Source organism: Triticum urartu, chromosome 4A (genome assembly GCF_056163025.1).
Source record: "Triticum urartu cultivar PI428250 chromosome 4A, HENAU_Tu73, whole genome shotgun sequence".
Taxonomy (NCBI): Eukaryota; Viridiplantae; Streptophyta; class Magnoliopsida; order Poales; family Poaceae; genus Triticum; species Triticum urartu.
In genome coordinates, this window is record NC_141876.1 from 579732838 (window position 1) to 579757267 (window position 24430).

Sequence of the window (24430 nt, forward strand, 5' to 3'; positions counted from 1 at the left end):
CGGAGAGGTATCTCTGGGCCCTCTCGGTAATGTACATCACTATAAGCCTTGCAAGCAATGTAGCTAATGAGTTAGTTACGTGATGTAGCATTACAGAACGAGTAAAGAGACTTGTCGGTAACGGGATTGAAGTAGGTATTGAGATACCGACGATCGAATCTCGGGCAAGTAACATACCGATGACAAAGGGAACAACGTATACCTTTATGCGGTTTGATCGATAAAGATCTTCATAGAATATGTAGGAACCAATATGAGAATCCAGGTTCCGCTATTGGTTATTGACCGGAGACATGTCTCGGTCATTTCTACATAGTTCTCGAACCCGTAGGGTCCGCACGCTTAATGTTCGGTGACGATCGGTATTACGAGTTTATGTGTTTTGATGTAACGAAGGTAGTTCGGAGTCCCGGATTTGATCACGGACATGACGAGGAGTCTCGAAATGGTCGAGACGTAAAGATCGATATATTGGAAGCCTATGTTTGGACATCGGAATGGTTCTGGGTGAAAACGGGAGTATACCGGAGCATCGGGAGGTTACCGGAACCCCCCGGGAGGTATATGGGCCTTGGTGGGAGAGAGGGGAAAGGAGCAAAGGAGGGGGCACCCCCCTAAGCCCAATCCGAATTGGGAAGGGGCCGGCCCCCTTTCCTTCCTCCTCCCTCCTCCTTCCTTCTCTCCTAAATCCAACAAAGCAAGGGGGATCCTACTCCCAATGGGAGTAGGACTCCCCTTGGGGCGCGCCTAGGAGGCCGGCCCCCTCCCCCTCCTCCACTCCTTTATATACGGGGGAGGGGGGCACCCCATAGATACGCAAGTTGATCATTGATCTTTTAGCCGTGTGCGGTGCCCCCCTCCACCATAATCCATCTCGGTTATATCGTAGCGGTGCTTAGGCGAAGCCTTGTTCCAGTAGCAACATCATCACCGTCATCACGCCGTCGTGCTAACGAAGCTCTCCCTCGAAGCTCTACTGGATCGTGAGTTCGCGGGACGTCACCGAGCCGAACGTGTGCAGATCGCGGAGGTGTTGTACCTTCGGTGCTAGATCGGTCGACCATGAAGACGTACGACTACATCAACCGCGTTGTCATAACGCTTCCGCTTACGGTCTACAAGGGTACGTAGACGATACTCTCCCCTCTCGTTGCTATGCATCACCATGATCTTGCGTGTGCGTAGGAATTTTTTTGAAATTACTGCGTTCCTGAACAAGGGGGTCCTCGGTTGTTCGGGCTATTTGATATTGGCCGGACTGATGGGCCGTGAAGATACAAGCAGAAGACTTTCCCCCCGTGTCCGGGTAGGACTCCCCTATGCGTGGATGGCAAGATTGGTGTCCGGATATGTTATTTCCTTCCCCCACAAACCGGCTCTGTACAACCCTAGGCCCCTCCGGTGTGTATATAAACCAGAGGGTTTAGTCCGTAGAAGCTATCAGAATTCTTATAGGCTAGACAACTAGGGTTTAGCCATTACGATCTCGAGGTAGATCAACTCTTGTAACCCCTACACTCATCAAATACAATCAAACAGGAAGTAGGGTTTTACCTCCATTAAGAGGGCCCGAACCTGGGTAAACATTGTGTCCCACTTGTCCCTTGCTACCATCAATCCTCAGACGCACAGTTCAGGACCCCCTACCCGAGATCTGCCGGTTTTGACACCGACAGGGGGCTCCTGGGAGGTCTTATATACTGACCCCCAGGGTACAACGGTAATGCTACACGATCACGGGGCCCTGGTGTGATCCTCTAGGAGCTGGCGATGGGGGCCGCTGGGTCCACTGGGTGCGGGTCTTGCCAGGTTCGTCGGGTGTGGGTCCGGCCGGCAGCACGGCACTGTGGCACACCGTGTCTTGCATCATGAGGCGGATAGTGCCGCCCAACTACATGATTGCGTTGCTCAGTCGCCGCCCGCCCTAGGTGGGGGTGTAGGGAGCACTGTAGCCACGCCCGCTCGGCCCGGTGTAAAAGAGGGGAGCACTGTGGCCATGCTTGCCCCGTCGTGGAGAGTCGTCCTGTTGTGCGTCCGGAAGGACTGGTCATCGTCTTGTGGCTAACCCGCATAGGCTAGCCGGCCGGGCCGGGTAGCCATGCCGAGCCGGCTCGCGCTGAGGAGACGGTGGGCCGGCCAGCCGGATTGAGGGGCGTCGGCCACCCCGTTGAAAAGGGATCCGGGTTCCAATGCCTACCCGGGGTCATCCCCCCGACATATACTTTTATGAATGGTGTCGACAGGAGTTTGTACAATTTTGTGGAGAATGCTGGCTTGACGACTTCCACTTAGATAAGTGTACTCAATATTACCAGCTCACCGACACTTTCGGCAAGATTTAAATATATACCCCATCATACTGCACCTTGAGTTGTCTTTCGGTTATATGATAAATCTTAATTTTTTTTTGCGGGGGATATGGTAAATCTTATAACATGTATATTGACGAGTTTTGTTATGCATTCAAAATCCCATTTTGGGGTTCATATGATGAACCTCGAAAGAGTGATTTTGAGTTGTTTCTTAGGAGTATTTGCAATGGTGAAACTAGGGGAATTATACATGGAAGAATTTGCAGTATTCATTTTCCTTTTGTTCGTTACTTTGGCTATTTCATAGGAAAGTGTTTGATTGGTAAACAGGACCCTAGTGCCACTTGTGCTCATGACTTAAGTAGTCTGCATTCTGCTTTGCATGATAGTAAAATGTATAACCGGGGGCTATTATTGCTCGTCATTTGAGTAGGAATGCTGGTAGTGTTTGGCTTTGCTTTGCTTTGCTTTCCCTGCCGGCAGGCAGTACGCAGTAGGCAACCGCAGGCAGAAAAGCCCGAGTCCACACACCGTCTTCTCAGTTTCCACCCCCGCTGCTGGCGTTGAGCCATTCCCCTCCTCAAACCCTCCCCTCCCATCCCCACCCAAATGCTGCCCCCGCCTCGCCGTCGCCGCCGCCCAAAACCCTAGCCCCGCCCCGATGCCGGAGCCCCCCGTCCCGGCCTGGCTCCGCGGCCTGCCCCGCGCCCCGGAGTACCGCCCCACCGAGTCCGAGTTCGCCGACCCCATCGCCTTCCTCTCCCGCGTCGAGCGCGAGGCCGCCGCCTTCGGCATCTGCAAGGTCATCCCGCCCTACCACCGCCCCTCCCGCCGCTACGTCTTCGCCCACCTCAACCGCTCCCTCCTCTCCTCCCCCTCCCACTCCCCCGACCCCGACCCCGACCCCTCCTCCTCCAACCCTACCGCCCCCGCCGCCCTCTTCACCACCCGCCACCAGGAGCTGGGCACCGCGCGCCGCGGCCGCCCGCCGCCGCAGGTGCTCAAGCAGGTCTGGCAGAGCGGGGAGCGCTACACGCTCGACCAGTTCGAGGCCAAGTCCCGCGCCTTCGCCAGGGCCCACCTCGCCGGCCTCCGCGACCCGACCCCGCTCGCCGTCGAGTCCCTCTTCTGGAAGGCCTCCGCCGACCGCCCCATCTACGTCGAGTACGCCAACGACGTCCCCGGATCCGGCTTCGCGGCCTCCGCGCAGTCGCATCGCCGCCCGCACAAGAAGCGGAGGCGGGAGGGCGACCCGAGTTCGCCGGATGAAGGGGACAAGGCCACGGGGTGGAAGCTCTCCAGCAGCCCCTGGAACCTCCAGGCCATCGCGCGGGCTCCAGGGTCGCTCACCCGGTTCATGCCAGATGATGTTCCCGGTGTCACTTCTCCCATGGTCTACATCGGGATGCTCTTCAGCTGGTTCGCATGGCACATCGAGGACCATGAGCTCCACAGCCTCAACTTCCTGCACACCGGTGCGCCCAAGACGTGGTACGCGGTCCCTGGGGATCGGGCGGCCGAGCTTGAGGAAGTTATCCGTGTGCATGGCTATGGAGGCAATCCTGATCGCCTTGGTATTTATTTCCCTTTCTTATGTTTGCTTATGTGATCAGTATATTCATCGTTCTAGTATTATGAATCGACTGAATGTTTGTTCGTGCAGCGTCCCTGGCAGTGCTTGGGGAGAAAACGACATTGATGTCCCCTGAGGTCATTGTAGCCGCTGGTCTGCCCTGTTGTAGGTACATTCTCTGAAATGGTCACTGCTCATTGTTTTCTTGTCAAAAAGTGGCTATGGTACATTAACATTTAATTTCTGCACTGATATGCATTCTGCATCTGTGCTTCAGATTGGTGCAGCATCCTGGTGAATTTGTGGTGACGTTCCCAAGGGCCTACCATGTCGGGTTTAGCCATGGTCAGTTCATCTAGGCTTTAGATTTCATTACACCTGTTGTTATGACATTCCGTTATCGTGATTTGATAATTGTTAGACTATGTATTACAGCTATGGTGTAATTTTATGTTTATGGCACTGGCAGTAAACTAAAATAATCCACGATTGCCCGTGCCCTGATGTGTGCTGTTGTTGTATTGTTACATCAAAATAACTTTTGATATCTAGGTACATATCAAAACTACTAGGGAACTCTTGATTTTTTTTTTGCCAGAAGTCCGGCCATGTTTGATTTTCATATCGTTATAGTTGTTTTGCTGCATTGGACTTCTACCCGTTTTGTTTATAAACATTCAAAGAATTTAACTTCGTAAGTCTATAATGCTGCTCTAAAGTTTGTTAATGACCAGGATAGTGTTATCTCTGCATGCCTGTAATATTAAGTTGAGGGCTTCTACTATGACTTAAACTCCCCTGAGGTACTACCTATGTATAAGGACAATTTATTTTGCGCGACCACCAGATAATGTACAGCGTAGAGACTGAAGATCTACATCTATGCATTTTGATTGTTCTGTGCAGCAGTTCTAAATGGCCTGACCAATATATTACAGGATTTAATTGTGGAGAAGCTGCCAACTTTGCAACTCCCCAGTGGCTGAAGTTTGCCAAAGAGGCCGCAGTTCGAAGAGCTGTGATGAATTATCTTCCAATGCTTTCTCATCAACAGCTACTGTATTTGCTAGCAGTTTCCTTTATATCCAGGTAAACTTTTATTTATGACCCTACATACAGATCAATGCAGAATACTTTTTTTGTCTCCCTACAAGAGCCAAATGGTAGAATAAGCGGTTTAATTAGATGTACTCGTTAGCTCTGGCATAACAAAGTGATTATGCATGGGATATACATTTGTTAGGTCTGGATGCTGAATTTCTTATGTATAAGTTCAGAAGTATTTGTACATCTATTGGAACTTGTGTGTGTGTGTGGGGGGGGGGGGGGGGGGGTAGTAGGCGCCTGCATCATCTGGTACACCAAGATAACAAATTTAAATTATTTGCTCAGAGACCAGGGAATCATATCACATTGATAGATAAGTGATACCATTGAAACATGAAAATGAGTTCTGCAGTAGAAGATCCCCAATACAAGTATCGAATATTGCATTAGTACTTCTCTACCCGTAGCTTATATTTTTGTTGAAGGCTGCATCTGGTTAACATTGTGGCTTGCCAACCATCATCCCACTAGCTTGTAGGAGCAAAAATCACCAGTTGCTGTTATGTGGTTTAACATAAATTGTAACTTGGTGCTGTCCCTTATCCAGTTACCTATGGTGTGTAAGACCCATTCTGATTCTTTATTTGCCCAACACACATCAATGCTGCGCCTTCACAAGAGAAATTAGTCACATAACTTCTTATAGATAAGAAGTTAGGAACAGAAATGATCACCATTCGAATCTACAGAGACTTTTTATCGATGGCAATAGGTATCATTAGCATTTCACTGTTCGGAGGTGCGATAACATGGCTGAAGGTAACACTTAGTATTAAATGTAATAGGAAAATTCATTATTTAATACCATTCAATGATCATGCATTTGGCCTGTATCTTGTCAGAATTTAACATGTATAATAAACTGATAAAATAGTAGAACTTCAGAGTTTAGGAGAACACCACAGAAGCCCAAACACTACAGTTAAAAAGAGAAGGGCAGGAAAGCTTTAAATGATAATGTCCCTAGGACCTCTGAACGCTCCAGGTTCTCTTGAGAAGCTAGCAATGCCATTTTAAGCTAACAATGTCATTACCTTTACATTATATGTATTGAGATTTGTATCTTCCTGTTTGTAGAAGTGGTTTAGTTATGTTGGACAGAATCATGATTGCCTTCTGTGTCGGAACTTATGGCTAATGAAACATGTAACATAAAAAATCATTGACCAACCAAGCACTAGCACTTGGCATTGTTGCAAGACAAAATGACAGACACCAGAATTTCCGTGGAATAAATTTTGCTCCACAGGAGTCGAACCCCAGTGGGTGGGTTGGTGCTAGCGCATCACTCCCCAGTCCCCACAGACCGAGCAACGCTTGGTTCGTGAAAGAAAATTTATCATAAGAAGCACACCTGTCATTGTCGTATGATGACAAAGTTGTTCTCTTGATCAGTTGGTCTCCATGCTATAATTATGGATTTAATTATGCTTGATTTCTAGTGCTTTTGGTCCATATTAAAATCATGAGGCTGCCAGATGATTATTAGGTTTATCATTCAGAATCTTGAATCTAGTTGGTTATTTTGATTTCAGAACCCCCAGAGAATTATTGTATGGAATTCGAACCTCTCGTTTGAGAGATCGGAGAAAAGAAGAAAGGGAACTACTAGTCAAACGGGAGTTCTTACAAGATATGATTAGTGAAAATGAACTTTTGTGTGCTTTTCTCAAGAAGAAATTAATTGAAAATGCTGTTCTATGGGAGCCTGACCTGCTGCCATCTTCTACTGCTTTACATTCCTGCTCCTCTGGCCCAAAAGCTCCTTCGAAGGTTGATGATGTTCACAGTATCAAGTCTGTCCCCAAAGAGAACAGTTCATCTGATGATATTGCATCTAGAGCTGGGATACAACCTAAATGCATGTCTATGGACAGCAAATCATCTGATGCCATGTCTGCTGCCGAGGCGCAAAAACTTGATACTGACACTGATGATGATGGTGACCTTCCTTTTGATTTGAGCATTGATTCTGGCTCATTGACCTGCGTTGCTTGTGGAATTCTTGGCTTCCCATTTATGGCAATTTTGCAACCCTCCAAGAAAGCATTGGAAGATATGTCCCTTGTTGATATAGAGAGATTTAAGCTGAATTGTGAAAAAGAGAACCATTCAAATGCAATTCCATGTTCTCCTGATGATAGCATTTCAGGTATGTCCAGCTTTTGTAGTCTCTTACAGGTGCAGGAACTAAGTGAACATTTTACTGACAGGTGCAGATTTGTTTTGTGGTGTCAATTGCCATCGTTGGTACTTCTCGCTCTTGTCATAGTTCCGCTTATATGATAAACCTCACTAGGATCAAATTCTTAGTATCCTTGAATCCTTATTTTCTCTTTTCGTCAAACATGATGAGCGATCCTGTCTTTTAGCACGTTACAATTAATGGGTATGGTCAAGTAGAAATATTCTGTCTAGAATAATTGCAATACCAATGGAATTCTTGCTGTGTGCTAATCATTGATTACATCGCAGCTACTTTGTTTTAATTACATTGTTTGCTGATTTTTTGGTGATACATGGAACACATTACTAGACCCTTTTTTCTGACTGTTCTCTTATATATTATAATTGTTGAAGTGTATATGTAGATTGCCTAGCCCTTTCCATCAGTTCTGACTTTTGGTTGCGTTGGCTAGTGCATGAAGCTTTAACATGGTATCAGGGCCTAAGGTCTTGCGTTCAAGTCCTGGTTTTCGCAATTTATCCAAAAATTGCTGCTCCCCCCCTCTGTGTCCACATATAGGCTTCTTGAGCCATACCTCCGAGTCTATTCACCTGTTGACTTCCCTCGTCACATGTGAGAGGGGTTGTTGAAGTGTATATGTGGATTGCCTAGCCCTTTCCATCAGTTCTGACTTTTGGTTGCCTTGGCTAGTGCATGAAGCTTACCAATAATTAGTATCCTTGCTTGTTTATTAAATATACTTTCTTGTACATTTCATTCTTTCATATTTCAGGTTTAGCCACAGTGATATGTTTTGTTTTTGCATGTGTGAATATTTGACAAAGGTTTCTCCTTATTTGCCAGGACATCCAGTTATTGCCAAAAGACCTTCCAGCCCTGTGGCACAGTCTAACTTCAGTCATCAGAATGCGGAATCAGATAAAGATGGTGTGGGACTTGATGGACCCCTACTACCACATAATAATAGTGCACATTCTTGCAATAGTGAAAATACCCTTAATCCGGGCATCAACACAGAGACAACTGAGACGAAAATACCGAGTGCTCGTTTTGGTATAGAATTTAGTAAACAAACTGGCAGAGGTGATATTGATGCACAAGCCACAGAAAGTTGCGGCAACACTGTTGACTGGAATATAACCTCTGCATTTGTACGTCCCCGTATCTTCTGCTTGCAACATGCACTTGAGATTGAGGAGTTGCTTGAAGGCAAAGGGGGTGCACATGCTCTCATCATTTGCCATGCAGGTAGAGTATGATGCTAACTTCCTTTATTCTCATATTCTCTTTTACTGCAAATGCCTGATGCACGCTGCCTTGATCCTTAACACTGGATATGAAATCAGCAATTCCTCTTTTGAGTTTTGACACACTTATGTGTTGTCATCATGTTTGGTTCGTTAAAGCTTTGTTAGAAGATGCTAAATTGGTTTAGATTGTCTTCATCTGTGGGACTTATTTTCTTTGTATTAATAAAGTTATGGCTTCTTCCTCTATATAAAAGACTAAACTCTTGAATATACTATGAAAATCAGTGTATTATTTTGTATCATTGAATAAATCTCCGATCTTTTGTAATCCAAGTGATAAATCCCAAAAAAAAATATAATAACATGGAACATATTGACTTGTATAAATTTATTCCAGTAGATACTAATTGGAGGGGATGGTCTTGAAGCCCTGTACTAGGATGGAGCACATAAATTACTGCAATTATTTGTACAAAAGCCAATTTATTTTTTGAAGGATATAATACAATTGAACTCTGGTCTTCTGGTGTTTGCTCGATGTGATTGGTGTCGGTATTCGCTGGTGTTATGCAAGTGAACTGTGCTTGCAGCTAATTGCAGTCATATCTGCTATGTGTGGAAATTACAGATGACACGTGACTTGACCCACCATGTCCTATTTTTGTAAATGGTCTTTCTGTTGGATGCTATATAAAACAGTACAGAATAATGCGATGATGGAATAGACAATAGATAGAATGAGCATAGGAGTCAAAGTAGCGGTGCTTGTTTAATTAGCAAAAAGAGTGGCATCTGACTGTTTATGGCACTAAGTCCAAACTTTAGGTCAAAAGGATCACTTCAAAGATTGCGCACATATGTCCTGAAGCGATCCAGGGAGCTCTTGGCCCACATTTCCTTCTCTGTTGACCCAAGAGTGCTAATTGCAGATGCATGTAAATGACTCTAGCTCGGAGCTTATGCCTCCTTCAAAATATCTCAAGTGAACTCTTGTTCTGAATCATGATTAGGAACCAATTCTACACATGTTAATGCCATAATTTGATTAGTGTATTTCTTGAAGTTTAAAAATTCCCCTTATTTTTTTTGCAGATTACACCAAGCTAAAAGCACTTGCAATATCAATTGCAGAGGAAATTGAGTTTCAGTTTGACTGTAAAGATGTTCCACTTGCAAATGCGTCCAAATCTGATCTACATCTAATCAACATTTCAATTGATGACGAGGGGTACAAGGAAGATGAAAGAGATTGGACAACACAGATGGGTCTAAACATGAAATATTTTGCCAAGCTTAGGAAAGAAACACCAGGTTGCCAAGAGCAACCTCCTTTGTCATTTTGGAAGAGATTAGACATCTCAGATAAGCCTTCGCCTATTTCTGTCGTTCCAAACCTCAAATGGCTCTGCAGAAGAGCACGAACCCCATATAGGGTTGTTGGTTATGCTGCCTGTCGTAATGCCACAGTAGGTCCTGACGTGGTTAGCCCTGCAGTTACAAAGGCTGAGATGGGCACTTCTGGAAATGCTTACGAGAATGCCAAAGAACAACGAACTGCTGAACAAGATGCCCCTCTGGAGCCAAGTAGGTTACAAGAAGCTGACGATGTTGCTGATATGCACACGTGTTCTGAGGACATTGATCAAGACATGCATTGTCTGATTGGTAGCAAAAGGCAGCGAACCGCTGAACAAAATGCCCCTCTGCAGCCAAGTAGGTTGCAAGAAGCTGACGATGTAGTCGATATGCACACGTGTTCTGTGGACAATGATCAAGACATGCATCATCTGATTGGTATCCCTGTTGCTGCTGCTGAATATCCGATGACGCATCAAGTTTGTGAAGGTACAGTAAGTGTTAGCACCTGTGAACTTGACGATCTGGTAAGTGCTAGCACTAGTGATGATTCAATTTGTTCAGCGCATTCTCAGGATTCACCTGGGGTGTCAGATGACTTTACCACTGAACAGCAATGTGTCCAGTCAGATGAGTTGACTAGTTCCGTGGCTATGTCCGCACAACAGTTCCTTGTAGATGGAAGCATGACTGCAGAAGACAGCAGCAATCATGAAAACTTGGGTTCTTATAATGTCACTTCAGAGTGCAAAGACAAACAGCTCCAAGTTCAACAGGAGCAGGAGAATATTGAACTTTGTAATAATGCTGGCAGAAACTTGGCCGCGGCAGTACAGGTCAATTCCGGCCATTTTGGTGACAAGGCCGTCAATCTCGAGAGCGCTATTCCTACTGAGTCACAGCATGAGTATCCGAAGAGAGATGCCATCGTTTTGGAAGGCATGCAAGCTGCTTTGACGACTGTGGTCTCTGGAGAAAATAGAAATTCAGTTAACACAGAGTTGGATTCTCTTGGTATTTTACTTGGAGCTTTAGCAGAAGAATCCATTCTAGCTGATGTTCCTGGAAAAGATGAGGTTGACGATGCTTCCTTGACATTGATGACACTGGCTAGCATTGACCAGTCTGCAGGTGATGTTGCACACAATGAAGTTATAGAGACGTCTAGCTCTTCCGTTGGCGCATCTATTTCATGCAAGGGACGGACTTTGCCCAATTTGGCATCTGATGGATCGCTTAGGATTCAGAATGCTGAAATACAAAATAAACAAGAAAATGCTGAAGAAGTTGGTGCCTGGAACTGCCAGGGTTTGAAGAACAGCAGAGGAATACTTGACAGTTCAGCAAACAGTTTATCTGATACAGGCAAAAGTTCAGGCACACCAAAAGCTTATCAACCAGACATATTGTCTAGAAGCATTGGAAGCTCAAAAAGAACAAGTATCATATGCTATGTCAGACGCAAGCGCAAGCAAAAAAGAAAGAGGGAATCTGAGTTAAGTACCAGTAATTCGCAAAGTTTTGGGAGCTTTGCCCGCGCTCCATGCGAGAGGCTGAGGCCCAGGAGGAAACCTGCAGTAATTGAAGAGCCGGCAGAGCAGATTGAAACCGCAAAACCTTCCGCTGCCGCAACCAAGGGCAAGAGGTCCAAGGTGGTGGAGTTATTTCAGTGCGAGATCGATTTCTGCGACATGACATTCGAGAGCAGAGCCGAGCTCCGCGCCCACGAGCGCAACATCTGCACCGACGAGTCGTGCGGCAAGCGCTTCCAGTCGCACAAGTACCTGAAGCGCCACCAGTGTGTCCACCGCGACGAGAGGCCCTTCAAGTGCCCCTGGGACGGCTGCGGGATGACCTTCAAGTGGCTGTGGGCGCAGACAGAACACATAAGAGTCCACACGGGGGAGCGCCCGTACGAGTGCTCAGTCCCTGACTGCGGGCAGACGTTTAGATACGTCTCGGACTACAGTCGGCACCGGAGGAAGTTTAATCATTACTGATTGGACGTCGCAGTCGGCACCGGAGGAAGTTTAATCATTACTGATTGGACGTCGCAGTCGGCACCGGAGGAAGTTTAATCATTACTGATTGGACGTCGCAGCGGTGCTGGGGGGCAAAGGCTCCTCCTCCGGCTGGTGCTGCATTGTGTGTTGAGGTACGTTGGTCCTTTGTTTGTTGTAGCAGGCTAGCAGCTCACGTATTTAATTAACCGCCCGATGGCTGGTAGTCCTAGTGTTAATTCCCTTCGTTAACAATGTGCCAAGTGTAGTCTAGGATGTAGAGATAGATTGGGGGGTAAAAGGCCAGATGGCCCTTCATTCTTTTTCTCCGTCAGTCCAGTCATGTATGTAATCCCTTGATAAAGTTTTATCAATTGCGATGATGCCGAAATCTCCCTCAGTTGAGTCATGTATCTAAACTAATCTATGCTAAAGTTTATCAATGCAATGATGATGACAGATCGTCTGGTTCGTTCGTTTTTCTCCTGAGGTTGTCGAATTATTAGCAATAGGATCTTGACATCATGCGAGTGGTTTGGGATTTGGTTTTGTGGTAGGCGAAGCAGCATTGTTGGGAACCTTGCAATTGCAGACCTACTGATTCTTTCTGGGGCACACGCTACACGTGATTACAGCATTGATTTGTACACTCGTTAAACAGTCTGAGGCGTTGGATTCTTTGCTGCTTTGCCTTATATGACTAAGTGACTTATAAAGTGCAGATCTTAGGGACTCATAAGGATCCAGGTCCTCTAAAAAAACCCGGTAATTTTATTCGAATTGAGCAAGGGAACACAAAGTAAACAACAGCCATACCAGGGAATTGCTACAGATGGAGTATATCAAAACAAGGGAGCAAGAATAACATTGATTGAGAGAATAAAAAAGAGCTGTTGTTCCAGGTTATCACTTTGACTACCGTTTTATCACCTTAATATAAGTCCTACGCGTATACCTAGGTTGCCAATTTTATCACCTTAATATAAACTATATAGCACAAAAATTATACGGTTTGAAAATAAAGCATCTGAAGTTTATATTGGTATATTTTTTTTGTAATATATGACTTGTATTAAGTTGGTCAAATTAACGACCTAGGGGCACGTACATGCCCTGTAAACTGAGAGAGAGGTAGTAGTTTAATTAACTCAAAATCCAAAAATATTATACATAATGACGACGATACAAGTTTAATTAATCTAGAAGTAAAAAGACCCAACCAACTAACGATCCTCATGGAGTGAGTAGTGATAACGATATATATATAGGCCATCTAGACGACGGCGATCTACTGCGACTCGACGGGCGGCGTCGTGTTGGTTGAGCCGTGGTCCTTGGCGCCTCCGCCGAAGATGGGGTCGGCGAACATGGAGCTGACCTTGTTCTTGATGCACTCCCAGTGGTCCCGACCCTGCGCCTCCGCGAACTGCCGGTACTGGTCCTTGGCCAGCTCCAACAGCGACGCGTCCTCGCCCACCGTCCTCTTGAAGCACGACGTCGCCGCCACCGCCTGCGCCTCCTTCTCCGGCACCGCCGGCGCAGCTGCTGTCCCCTTGTTCTCCATGAAGAACTAAAAACTGAGATTGAAAACTTGTCTACGTGAAGAGAAGAAGACGACGTTAATGGTTGCGGTTGCGTTGGTTTGGTGGCCAGGGGGCGTGGCTACTTATATGCAGGGGAGGTCGGGGTGTCTGGAGGAGGAAGCCGGGTCCGTCTCGAGTAGGGGAAAAGGAAGAAACAAAGAGAGAGACATACTAATTGGATACGAACACAAGTTGAGCACACGAGAAACAACCCAGTCCGGATCATCATCATGGAAGAAAACAAGTACGTAGACACGGATTCTTGATCACAAGTAAAGACGGACTCTGTGACGTTCGCGCTCGGGAGGAGCCATCCCGAACCAACGAATCGTTGGTGCGAGGGCAGGGGAACCACCGAAGGATTTCGTTCGTTGTGACTTGCGAGAGGCCTCCCAGCAGCGCGAACCCTCTCCCTCTAGACCTGATGACCGCCAAACCGAAGGGCAGTACTCTGCGCCGGTGCACCGGCTCAAGTTTGGGCCGGTCGCACTGCAGCCATCCGATCTGGCTACCTATAGCTCGTTGGATAACCCCAGTTGTCTTCTTCCTTCTGTTCGTCAACGCACGGAGAAAATAACTCCTCATCGCCTGTGCCTCCCCATGCGACGCGAGCGACGGGCCAGTGCGCTCTCCGGCGAGGCAGCAACACCGCCGCTTTGGCCCCTCGCGACGCGGCTCGTCGCAGCCCCGCCCCATCATCGCGCCCCCGTTGCAGCACGCAGCCCCCGTTTCCCTCCCCATGGCACGCCGCCGTTGCATTGCACAACCGTGAGCGCAGCGTCTCCCCTGATGCCGGTTTCCACCCGCAAGCATCTCGTGCAGCCCGTCGGCCGGCTGGCTCGCGGCAACCCCCTGCAAAGCACCTCTTGTTGTCGTTGCCGTGCATGGATGTAGCAAAAGCATCCGCTAATGGTAGCAAAACCTGAAGCCAGTTGCAGCCAAAAAAAAAAAAACATCGCCTATGCGGCAAAAAACACCGTCGCCGCCGTATGTAGCAAGCCTCGGCAGAAAAATGGTGTTCGCCGATAGTAGCAGAAAACAACAACAATCGCGACAAAAAACAACAAAGGTTCCAGCAAAAAATGCATCGCCGCCAACGGTCACAACAAAAAGAAACTCGCCAGATCTAGCAATTTTTTTGTCGGTTGTAGCAAAACAAGAAACCTGTTGTAGCAAAACTGCCTATATCGTCGTCCAGTTCCAGCATCAGTCATGTGTGGATGAAGCTTTTTCGCCCGCTGGTTCCGGCAAAAATGATCTAGGGTTGCAGCACCAGAGCCCGTCGTCTTCGCCGCCAACAACTGCTGGTTGCAGCAAAAACATGGTCTCTGATTCCAGCATCTTGATTCCAGCATCTCGGGACTCTGGTTCCAACAAACCAAAAGCCCGGTTGCAATACCAGAGCCTCTCCCGTCTCCACCTCCAGCAGCTGCTGGTTGCATCAACCATGGCCGCTCGTTCCAGCATCGCTATACTCTGGTTCTAGCGGCACCGGACCCATGGGTGGCAAGCTCTTGGTAGGCAGCGCCGCCGTCGATCCCCCTCTGTCTCCCCCAGAGCGGCGCCAGACCCCCCTGCGAAAAAAAGACAACGCCCATGGCCGGGGGCCTCCCTATCTGCCTTGCCAGAGAAGGAAAGGGAATGGAGAAGGGAGAGAAGAAACAGGGTGCAGGGAGGGCGCGGCTGAAGGTAGAAGATGGCGTGCACGGGAAGAGATAAGGGAGAAAGGTGCGGTCCTTGTGGGTTGACCAAAAAACACGCGTCTCACGCGGGGGCGGAATGAGTGGGAGCACAACGCCAGCATGGCGCGTGACCGGCCGAGCGATTCGGCCGGCGCCCCAGCCCCAAACGTTTACCTAAACTGAAACGGCACAAAAAGCCTAAAACAAAATGCCGGCCTGGGTCTGCTAGCACGAAGGAAACCCTACTGAGTTTTTTTTATAAAAAAATCTGTACAATAAAAATGCCACGAAAACCTACAAATTGCTATGGATTGTTGTAGTACTTGTTTAAACTGCAACACAATACCTACAAAAAACAAAAACGCCATGATAAATGGCAACCAGCGAAAATTTCGTGCTGTGCAAATTTAAAATGGCATGGACCAACATTTTTTTTATCATGCTACAGAAAATAAATTGCCATGTTTGTAATTAAAATTCAAAATTTGTCCAAATACAAATTGACGTTGTCACAAAGAAATTGCCATGGTCTATACACTAAAAATGGCATGACGCATAAAAAATACATTACTGCTAATGTTTTATGAAGCTACAATTGTGTACTGAAAAAATTGTCGAGTTTCCCACACTAAAACTACCGTCTCACGGCCTCACCCCTCCAAAAAATTGCCAACCGTGTCTATAGAAAAAATTGCCATCTTTAAGAAGAAAGTTGCCATGGTGTTTTCTCTGCTTGTCTAGCCAACTTATATGGATATAATCTCATGGATATCTGCTCTCTCTGCCCTAAAACTGAAAATGTTGCTCCTCTACCAATATAGTGAGACTGCAATCATAAAATCGGGAGAATCAATTATAACCCCCCTAGTTCATCTGCCTTTGCTCATACACCCCTTTCTTTGTCTGCCTTGCTTATGAGCCCCCTTGTTGTTCAAATTTCTTGACTGTTAGAAGGAAGAAAGAGGATTGGTGGAATAGTTCATTGTATTGCTTGAGCCTGGTGGGCATATATATACATATATATATATATACATATATATATATATATATATATATATATATATATAGTACAATGATCTACTTGGAGTACAAGACAAGCCAGAACAAATCCTAGTCTATCTCGTCTTTCCTAATAAACATTATACTCAACATCTCCCCGCAGTCACAACGATAGGACGCAGACGGTGAGACTGGAGAAGAATCCGAAGGCAAGCCGACAGACACCCCCCCATAGTCATAACGGTCGATGCATCACGTAGTCGTGGCTGGAGTGGAAACCGACGAGGTTGCTCAAGCAAGGTGGTAGCCCTTTGTGCCGTTTGTCGAGGTAGCCGAGAGCGTGGGTGGTGGAGCCGTGGTCGAGGTAGCCGTGCGAAGAATGCCGTGGTCGATGTCGAGTCGGGGTAGCCGGTGTCGCGGAAGTCGTCGTGGAGCCGCGGGCGCAAAGAGGCGCCGAATTAGTCATGGGCGCAGTAGTGGTGTGCCGGGAAGAAGACGTTGTTGACGACGCGTCGCGCCGGGGTTGCCAAGCCCGGGTACATATCGTAGACGAAGGCACGCACCAGTGGTGCCAGCACCGGGCATGCGTAGATGGACGAAGACAAAGTTGACGAAGCGCCGCACCAGGCTTGCCAGGCCCGGGACACGTCGTGGACGAAGGCACGCGGCGGTGCAGCCAGCACCGGGCACACGGAGACTGGGACCTGCACGAGTTGTACGCCATGTCGAAGAAGTCAGAGAGGCCAGCAGAGAAGAACTCGACGACGATTGCGGCGTCCATCGGCGCGGGGCCGATGTCACCAACAGTGGTCGGAGTAGACGAAGTGGCGGGGTAGATGACGGTGACGCTGGCGAAGGGCTGGTGCTGGACGAAGATGAAGGGAGGTGGACGGGCGGCGGTGGCTACGGTGGTAGCTGCGGCGGTCGAAGAAGAGCGGCGGCGGCGGCCTAACGGCCGCGACGGCTAGGTTAGGAGCGCGACGGCAATGCTTGAAGTAGGCGAAGAACCCTGACGGCGTGACAAAGATCAGCGCGGACGATGGCGTTCCCGCGCCAAGGAAGGCGGCACGACGCATACCACGGGAGGTCGACGCGCGATGATGGCGGAGTGGACCGCGACGCTACGGCCCGAAGGATTGATCCTGAGTGGATCCGACGCTTGTTACCTTTGAAGACTGTGCTTCTTCCAGACGGTTAGGCGTCATGGTCTAGAGCATCCAAGAGGATTGTGGATCGCCGAGTGACCAAGTTTGTGAAGATTTGGAAGTCGCTGAAGACTTACCACGAGCGATTGGACGGGGTCTATGTGACCTTACTTCAAGGAGAATACGGTGATGACTGGGTGTCTTGGACTAAGTGTCCTTGACTGGGTGTCCGGGACTGTGTGTCCTCGAGTTTAAATACTCAGCCGCTCCAACCAGACGTACAACTGAGACAACAGTTGGAACTGGTCTACCAAATCATTGTCTTCATCAAGCTTACTGGTTCTATTTCCTCAACTCTTTCATTTCCTCATAACTGTGTTGTGTGCTTGTTCATATCTGTGTTTGAAGACTTTGACTGAAGACTTTCTCAATTTCCTCAGTTTAATTTCTTCAGTCTGTTTGTCTTCATCCTATGTTATCCTGTGATTACGCTTCCTGTACTATGTGCCTGTCTTCATTTCATCATGATGACTATGCTTATATTATGTTATGTTTACTTTTGAGTACTTATTCCGCTGCTAGTAGTTCTTTGCTAAGGAATTTCCTCACCGACAAATTCCTCAGTGAAGAATTTCATAAAAATCGCCTATTCACCCCCCTCTAGTCGATATAACGCACTTTCAATTGGTATCAGAGCAAGGTACTCCCTTGTTCTGTGTGATTTTGGTTTAACCGCCTAGAGTTTTAGTTATGTCGACCGCAGGTATGACGAAGGTGACATGCCCCATCTTTGACGGTCACGAGTATCCCAAGTGGAAGGCCATGATGAAGAAACGCCTCATGGCGATGAACAGCGAGTTGTGGACCCTCACTGAGATTGGCCTGACTGATCTGTGCAAGATGCCGGATGCTGATGACATTCGCAAGTATACTCTTCTCAACCTCACGGCGAAGGATGTCATCTGCTCCAGCCTGTCACAAAATCAGTTCAGGAATATCATGCATCTCGATCATGCGAAGCTCATCTGGGACCGTCTCTCTGAGGTCTATGAAGGTCATCGAACCTGTCATGATCCTTGGTTTGAGGACTTCAAGGAATCTCTCAAAACGATGACATTCGAACCAGAATCATCATCTTCTGCATCATGCCTTATGGCAAAAGATGCTGAGGTAACTGAATGCTACCTATCCGAGTCCAGTGATGATGAATCTGGTGATGAATTTGGACCCAGCTATGTCAAACTTGCTTCCCTTGCTACTAAACAACAAAGAGCTTTGAAAAAAGCTCACTATATGCTAAACAAGAGCGATGATATGTTGGGTGAGGAAATGGATCAGTCAAAAGCTTTGGCTGAAAGTCTTCAGAGACTTCATACTAAGTATGAAACCCTTCAAGATCAACATAACACTCTCTTATCGGATCATGAGAAGCTTTCTTATGAATTTCTTCAAAGAAAGCAAGACCTTGAGAAGCTAAGAGTGAGTTATGAAGATCTTCAGAAGGAGAGCGATTCATTACTTGCTCAACAAATCAGCGCTTCTCAGGAAGAATTTGTTCCACCATGTTTGAAGTGCATTGAACGTGAATCTGCTAATTCTTCACCTGAATGTTCAAATGCTGCTAATGTTTCAAATTCTTCACATGCCTCTGCTATCACTAATTCCTCATTTGAGGACATTGCTAGTATCACTGACGATGCAGGGCTGAAGGAATTGTACACGACAGACATGTACAAAAGCCTCAAAGGGCATCAGGCTCTTTGTGATGTGCTTAAAAAGCAGATCCTCAACAGGAACCCTAGGAAAGAGGGTATCGCCTTTGAGAGGAAACTCAATGCTGATGGTACATATTGGAAGCCTGAGCAGTACCCCAAAACTACATGGGTCGCTGCAAAGGGACCTCCAGTTGATCCATCTAACTTATCTGGATTTGCATGTGAATCTCCTCATTCTGATGATGAGTCAATTGACTCCAACTATAAGCTATTCAAAAATCAGAATGGTGAAGTATTTGCTAGATATGTTGGCACTAATTGCAGGAACGACTCCCCTATGAAGAAAATCTGGGTTCCCAAAAGATGTCTTGAAAATCTTCAGGTGAATGTCATCATGACGCCACATGTGAAGAATAGGAACCCCAAATCAAATTCTTCATATGGACCAAATTCCTCATATGGAGCAAAGTCCTCATATGAACATCATCGTGCTAACACGTTTGTTTCGCAGGGAAGATCTAAGGATTATGGATATATGCATTATTCTTCAAATCATTATGTCCATAAGTCCTCGAAGAATTCCTCTGCATACTCTTATGCTTACTCTAACCCCTCTTATGTGAACCAAAATGGACTGGCTTCTATGCCATCCTTCTCGTATGGAGCTCGCAGAATGATGAACTCTTTGCCACCCCTTCAGATGTGGGTGGTGAAGAAAAAGAACTAATCTCTTCTGCAGGGTCAGGTCTCCAGACGCACATAATCGTCTGAAGAATTTGCTGGAGACCTGAGCATGCCTGAAAGGATGCAGGCTAACCATGAAGAAATGAACTTTCATTTCTCACGTCCTCATATTGCGTTATTAGTTCTTTTACTTGATGAAATTTATTTGATGAATTGATGTCATATTATTCACTGATGAAGTACATGAGTTTGTAAGCTGCACTAATTCATCTGCATGATGATCAACCCAAAGCCACTGAGTGGGTCCTCGATAGTGGATGTACAAACCACATGACTGGTGACAAGAATCTATTGATGGATGCTCCATTATCTCCGTCGCATCTGAAGCATATCATCTTTGCTGACAAAGGAAAAAGTCAGGTATTGGGTCTAGGTAAGGTTGCAATTACAAAGGATCGACACATGGACAAAGTCATGCTTATTGAGTCCTTAGGATACAACCTTATGTCTGTCTCAATGCTTTGTGATCTTGATATGGTTGTTGTCTTTGGCAAGTACCGTTGTGTTGTGGTTATGGAAGCTGACAATTCCAAAGTCTTCGAAGGCTTTAGGAGAGGAGACCTGTATATTGTTGATTTCTCTACAGGACCACAACCAGCCGTGTGCTTACTTGCAAAAGCTTCAGAAGGCTGGCTCTGGCATCGACGACTTGGTCATGCAGGCATGAGGAATTTGCACACGCTTGCGAAGAAGAAGCATGTCATTGGCATCGAGAATGTCAAATTCCTCAAGGATCACCTATGCAGAGCCTGTGAAGCTGGGAAGATGACCAAGGCCAAGTATCCAGCGAAGACTATCATGACCACCACTCGCCCATTTGAATTGCTTCACATGGATCTCTTTGGTCCTAATCATTATTCTGCTATTTCAAATGAAGCATCTCAATATGGCTTTGTTATTGTTGATGATTATTCTCGCTACACATGGGTACACCTTGTTACTTACAAACATGTAGTGTAGGAAGTCTTCAAACGATTTTCCTCGAGGGCTTCAACCAACTTTGGTGTGAAGATCAAGCACATCAGAAGTGACAATGGCACTGAGTTCAAGAATTCTGGTCTCGATGACTATCTTGATGCACTTGGTATTACTCATGAGTTATCTGCTCCTTACACTCCTCAGCAGAATGGCGTCGTGGAGCGCAAGAACAAGACTCTTGCTGAGATGGCTCGCACTATGCTTGATGAATACAAAACGCCTCGTCGTTTCTAGGCTGAGGCAATTGATACCGCATGCCACATAATCAACAGAGTATATCTTCACAAATTCTTCAAAAAGACTGCCTATGAACTCCTCACTGATAAGAAACCCAATGTAAGTTATTTCAAAGTCTTCGGTGCTAAATGTTGGATTAGAGATCCTCATCACAACTCAAAATTTGCACCGAAAGCACATGAAGGTTTTATGCTTGGTTACGGAAAGGACTCGCACACCTACAGAGTCTTCAACAACGTTCTTCACAAAGTTGTTGAAACTGTGGATGTGCGGTTCGATGAAACTAACAGCTCGCAAAGAGAGCACCTACCTACTGTGATAGATGAACCAGCACCTGAGAAAACTATCAAGTTCAAGGCTACTGAGGATGTCATTCCTACTGAAGAATCTGCTTAAGAATTCATTCCAGAACATGAAGAACGTCGAGCTAATGCACCTAAACAAAATGCTGAAGAAAACGCTGATTAAATTCTTCAATGACAACCAGCTCATCCTCGCATTGCAAAAGAAGTGCAAGTTGAAAAGACCATCAATGACATCAATGCTTCACATTTGTCTAACTTTTGTGGGCAGTATGCTTTTGTCTCTATTACAGAGCCCACTAAGGTAGATGAAGCATTTCTGGAGCCTGAGTGGATTCAGGCCATGCAAGAGGAATTACATCAGTTCGAGCTTAACAATGTCTGGGAACTGGTCAAACATCCAGATCCTCGCAAGCACAATATCATCGGCACAAAGTGGATCTACCGCAACAGCAAGATGAAAATGGCCTTGTGGTGAGGAATAAGGCACGGCTTGTAGCTCAAGGCTACACACAGGTTGAAGGAATTGATTTTGATGAAACTTTTGCACCTGTTGCTAGACTTGAGGCTATTCGCATATTACTTGCTTATGCTAACCATCATGATATCACTTTATATCAAATGGATGTGAAAAGTGCATTCCTCAATGGTAAGCTTGAGGAAGAAGTATATGTTGCTCAACCCCCAGGTTTTGAAGATCCAAAGAATCCTGACAAAGTCTTCAGACTCAACAAGGCCCTCTATGGCCTCAAGCAGACCCCACGGGCTTGGTATGATACCTTGAAGGAACTCTTCATGAAGAAAGGCTTCAAACCCGGTTCACTCGACCCTACTCTTTTCACTAAATCTTATGATGGTGAATTGTTTGTGTGCCAAGTATATGTTGATGATATTATCTTTGGTTGTACTGACCAACGTTATAGTGATGAATTTGCCTATATGATGAGTGAAGAATATCAAATGTCTAGGATGGGAGAGTTAAAATTCTTCTTAGGTCTTCAAATTCGTCAACAACACAATGACATATTCATATCTCAGGAGAAATACCTCAAGGATGTACTGAGGAAATTCGGCATGCAAGATTGCAAAGGCGTCAAAATTCCTATGCCCACAAATGGCCATCTGTGCACTGATGAAAATGGTATTGACTTCGATCACAAGGTATACCGCTCCATGATAGGTTCCTTATTATACTTATGTGCATCTAGGCCAGATATAATTCTTAGTGTTTGCATGTGTGCCTGATTTCAAGCTGCATCGAAGGAATCACACCATAAGGCTGTGAAGCATATTCTTCGATATCTAGCTCACACACCAACACTTGGATTATGGTACCCCAAGGGCTCGGCTTTTGATCTTGTTGGATATTCTGACTCTTACTATGCTGGTGATCGTGTGGATCGCAAGTCAACATCTGGTACATGTCATTTCCTCGGACGATCTTTGGTTTGTTGGTCCTCGAAGAAACAGAACTGCGTATCACTATCTACTGCTGAAGCTGAGTACATTGCCGCTGGTTCTTGCTGTGCTCAATTGCTATGGATGAAGCAAACTCTCAAGGACTACGGCGTCAACATGAAGAATGTGCCTCTCTTCTGTGACAATGAGAGTGCCATCAAGATTGCTCACAACCCAGTTCAGCACTCGAAGACAAAGCACATTTAGATTCGTCATCATTTTCTTTGTGATCATGTGTTGAAGGGCGACATTTCTATTGAGCATGTGAAGACTGAAGAACAACTAGCCGATATCTTCACAAAGCCCTTGGATGAGAAGAGATTTAGCAAGTTGCGGTGTGAGCTAAATATCCTAGAATCGTCGAATGTTCTTTGAAAAGGACACTCATCCTAACACTTATGCAAAATTGATGACTTAGATGTGCAACACATGAAGAAACGTTTTTCTTCAATCAATGAAGAATAACACTCTTAGTGTGAAGAAATTAACGAAGAATTTGATTCTCAGAACCCTACGATAATTGTACGCGGTGTCCGAAATCATCATTCTTATACGGTGGGTCATGCCACCACCAATAGTTGAAATTCCTCAAATTATTCATATTCTTCAACTTTGCATAGTCTTCACTGGTTCCGTCGTTTTTCTTCATTGGCTATATATATATATGAGTTTATGTCCTCTACAGTATTCACTTATTGCTATTTCTTCAAGTTGGTTTTCTGCTAAGTGAATGTGATCGGACCCTTCCCCTCTATGCTATACTCAACCCAATCTGTTCACAAATTCTTCATGTGCGTTCTATCTGAAACTCGTTCAAAATCTTCACTGTGTCCTTGTCAGCTGAAGAAAGTGCGAACGGAACTTTAAAACCTATCTTATCGAAATTTTCGGTTTTGCCGCTCAAACCGTTCCGCATCCCACAATACACTTATCCACTCACCCACGATCTAACACGATCTCCACCTCTCACTGCGTGGGTGACACATGTCATGCGAATGAGAAGGGTCAGGGGCACGTTCGTCCAATTTCTTCGGGCGAGCAGTTTTTTCACCATGGCTATAAATACCCCTCCTTCCCTTCCTCACTTCTTTTACTCCGCTCGACCACTCTCTCCAGCTCGAGCTTCTCAAACCCTAGCGCCGCCGCTACTTCATCGCCGCCGGTGAGGAAGAGCTTCACTGCCTCGACCTCGTCGCCGACGTACTCGCGCCGACCGCGGACATCTTCACTCTGCCGCCGCCGTAGCTGTCTTCCTCCGCCAAGTTAGGGCGTGGAAGATCTGCACAGACGAACTTCACATCTCCTCACTCCAGTTCGTCGTGTTCTTCGTCCACGGTAATTAAAAGTTACTTTTACTGCCCTCGTTGATTCGAATGATTATCGACAAAATCTTCAAAAGTGTTTTTCTTCATATCTTCACACACTGAACACCTCACAAGTCATCCGTTCTTGATTCGTTTCTCTAAGCATCATTTTTCTTCAAGATTCCTCAATTGTGTGGATCTTCGATCTATACAACTCTGGAACCTAAGACAAAGAACGCTTAGTGAAAATCTTCAAGACTCATCTGGTCAAATTCCTCAAACTTGTTCATTTTGAAAAACCTTCTGAGAACGCATATGACCTCTCCAAATTTCTCGCAACTATACTCTGTTCACAGGTACACATGTCAGCTGCTGAATCACTAGGTTCTCATCAACTTAACTCATTTGCAGCGTTCCTCGAAGAAAAGTTGCACACTTCTTCAGAGAATTCAATTGTTCAAATTCCTCAACTGAAGAAAATGGCTGATGGTAAGAAG

The 24430-nt window shown here is 46.1% G+C and overlaps 2 protein-coding genes across 2 annotated transcripts; one reads left to right on the forward strand and one right to left on the reverse strand.

Moving 5' to 3' along the window:
* The first annotated feature begins 2853 nt into the window (after positions 1-2853).
* Positions 2854-12245, forward strand: ELF6 (Zinc finger (C2H2 type) family protein / transcription factor jumonji (jmj) family protein). The gene is made up of 7 exons (XM_048716630.2): positions 2854-3886; positions 3976-4054; positions 4163-4230; positions 4824-4974; positions 6528-7144; positions 8024-8428; positions 9523-12245. The coding sequence occupies exons 1-7, from the start codon at positions 2974-2976 to the stop codon at positions 11784-11786; spliced, it is 4497 nt and encodes a 1498-aa protein (XP_048572587.1). The 5' UTR covers positions 2854-2973; the 3' UTR covers positions 11787-12245.
* Positions 12246-12362: 117 nt separating this feature from the next.
* LOC125524653 (uncharacterized) lies at positions 12363-13950 on the reverse strand. Its single transcript, XM_087519054.1, has one exon. The coding sequence runs from the start codon at positions 13348-13350 to the stop codon at positions 13075-13077; it is 276 nt and encodes a 91-aa protein (XP_087375180.1). The 5' UTR covers positions 13351-13950; the 3' UTR covers positions 12363-13074.
* Positions 13951-24430: the final 10480 nt, after the last annotated feature.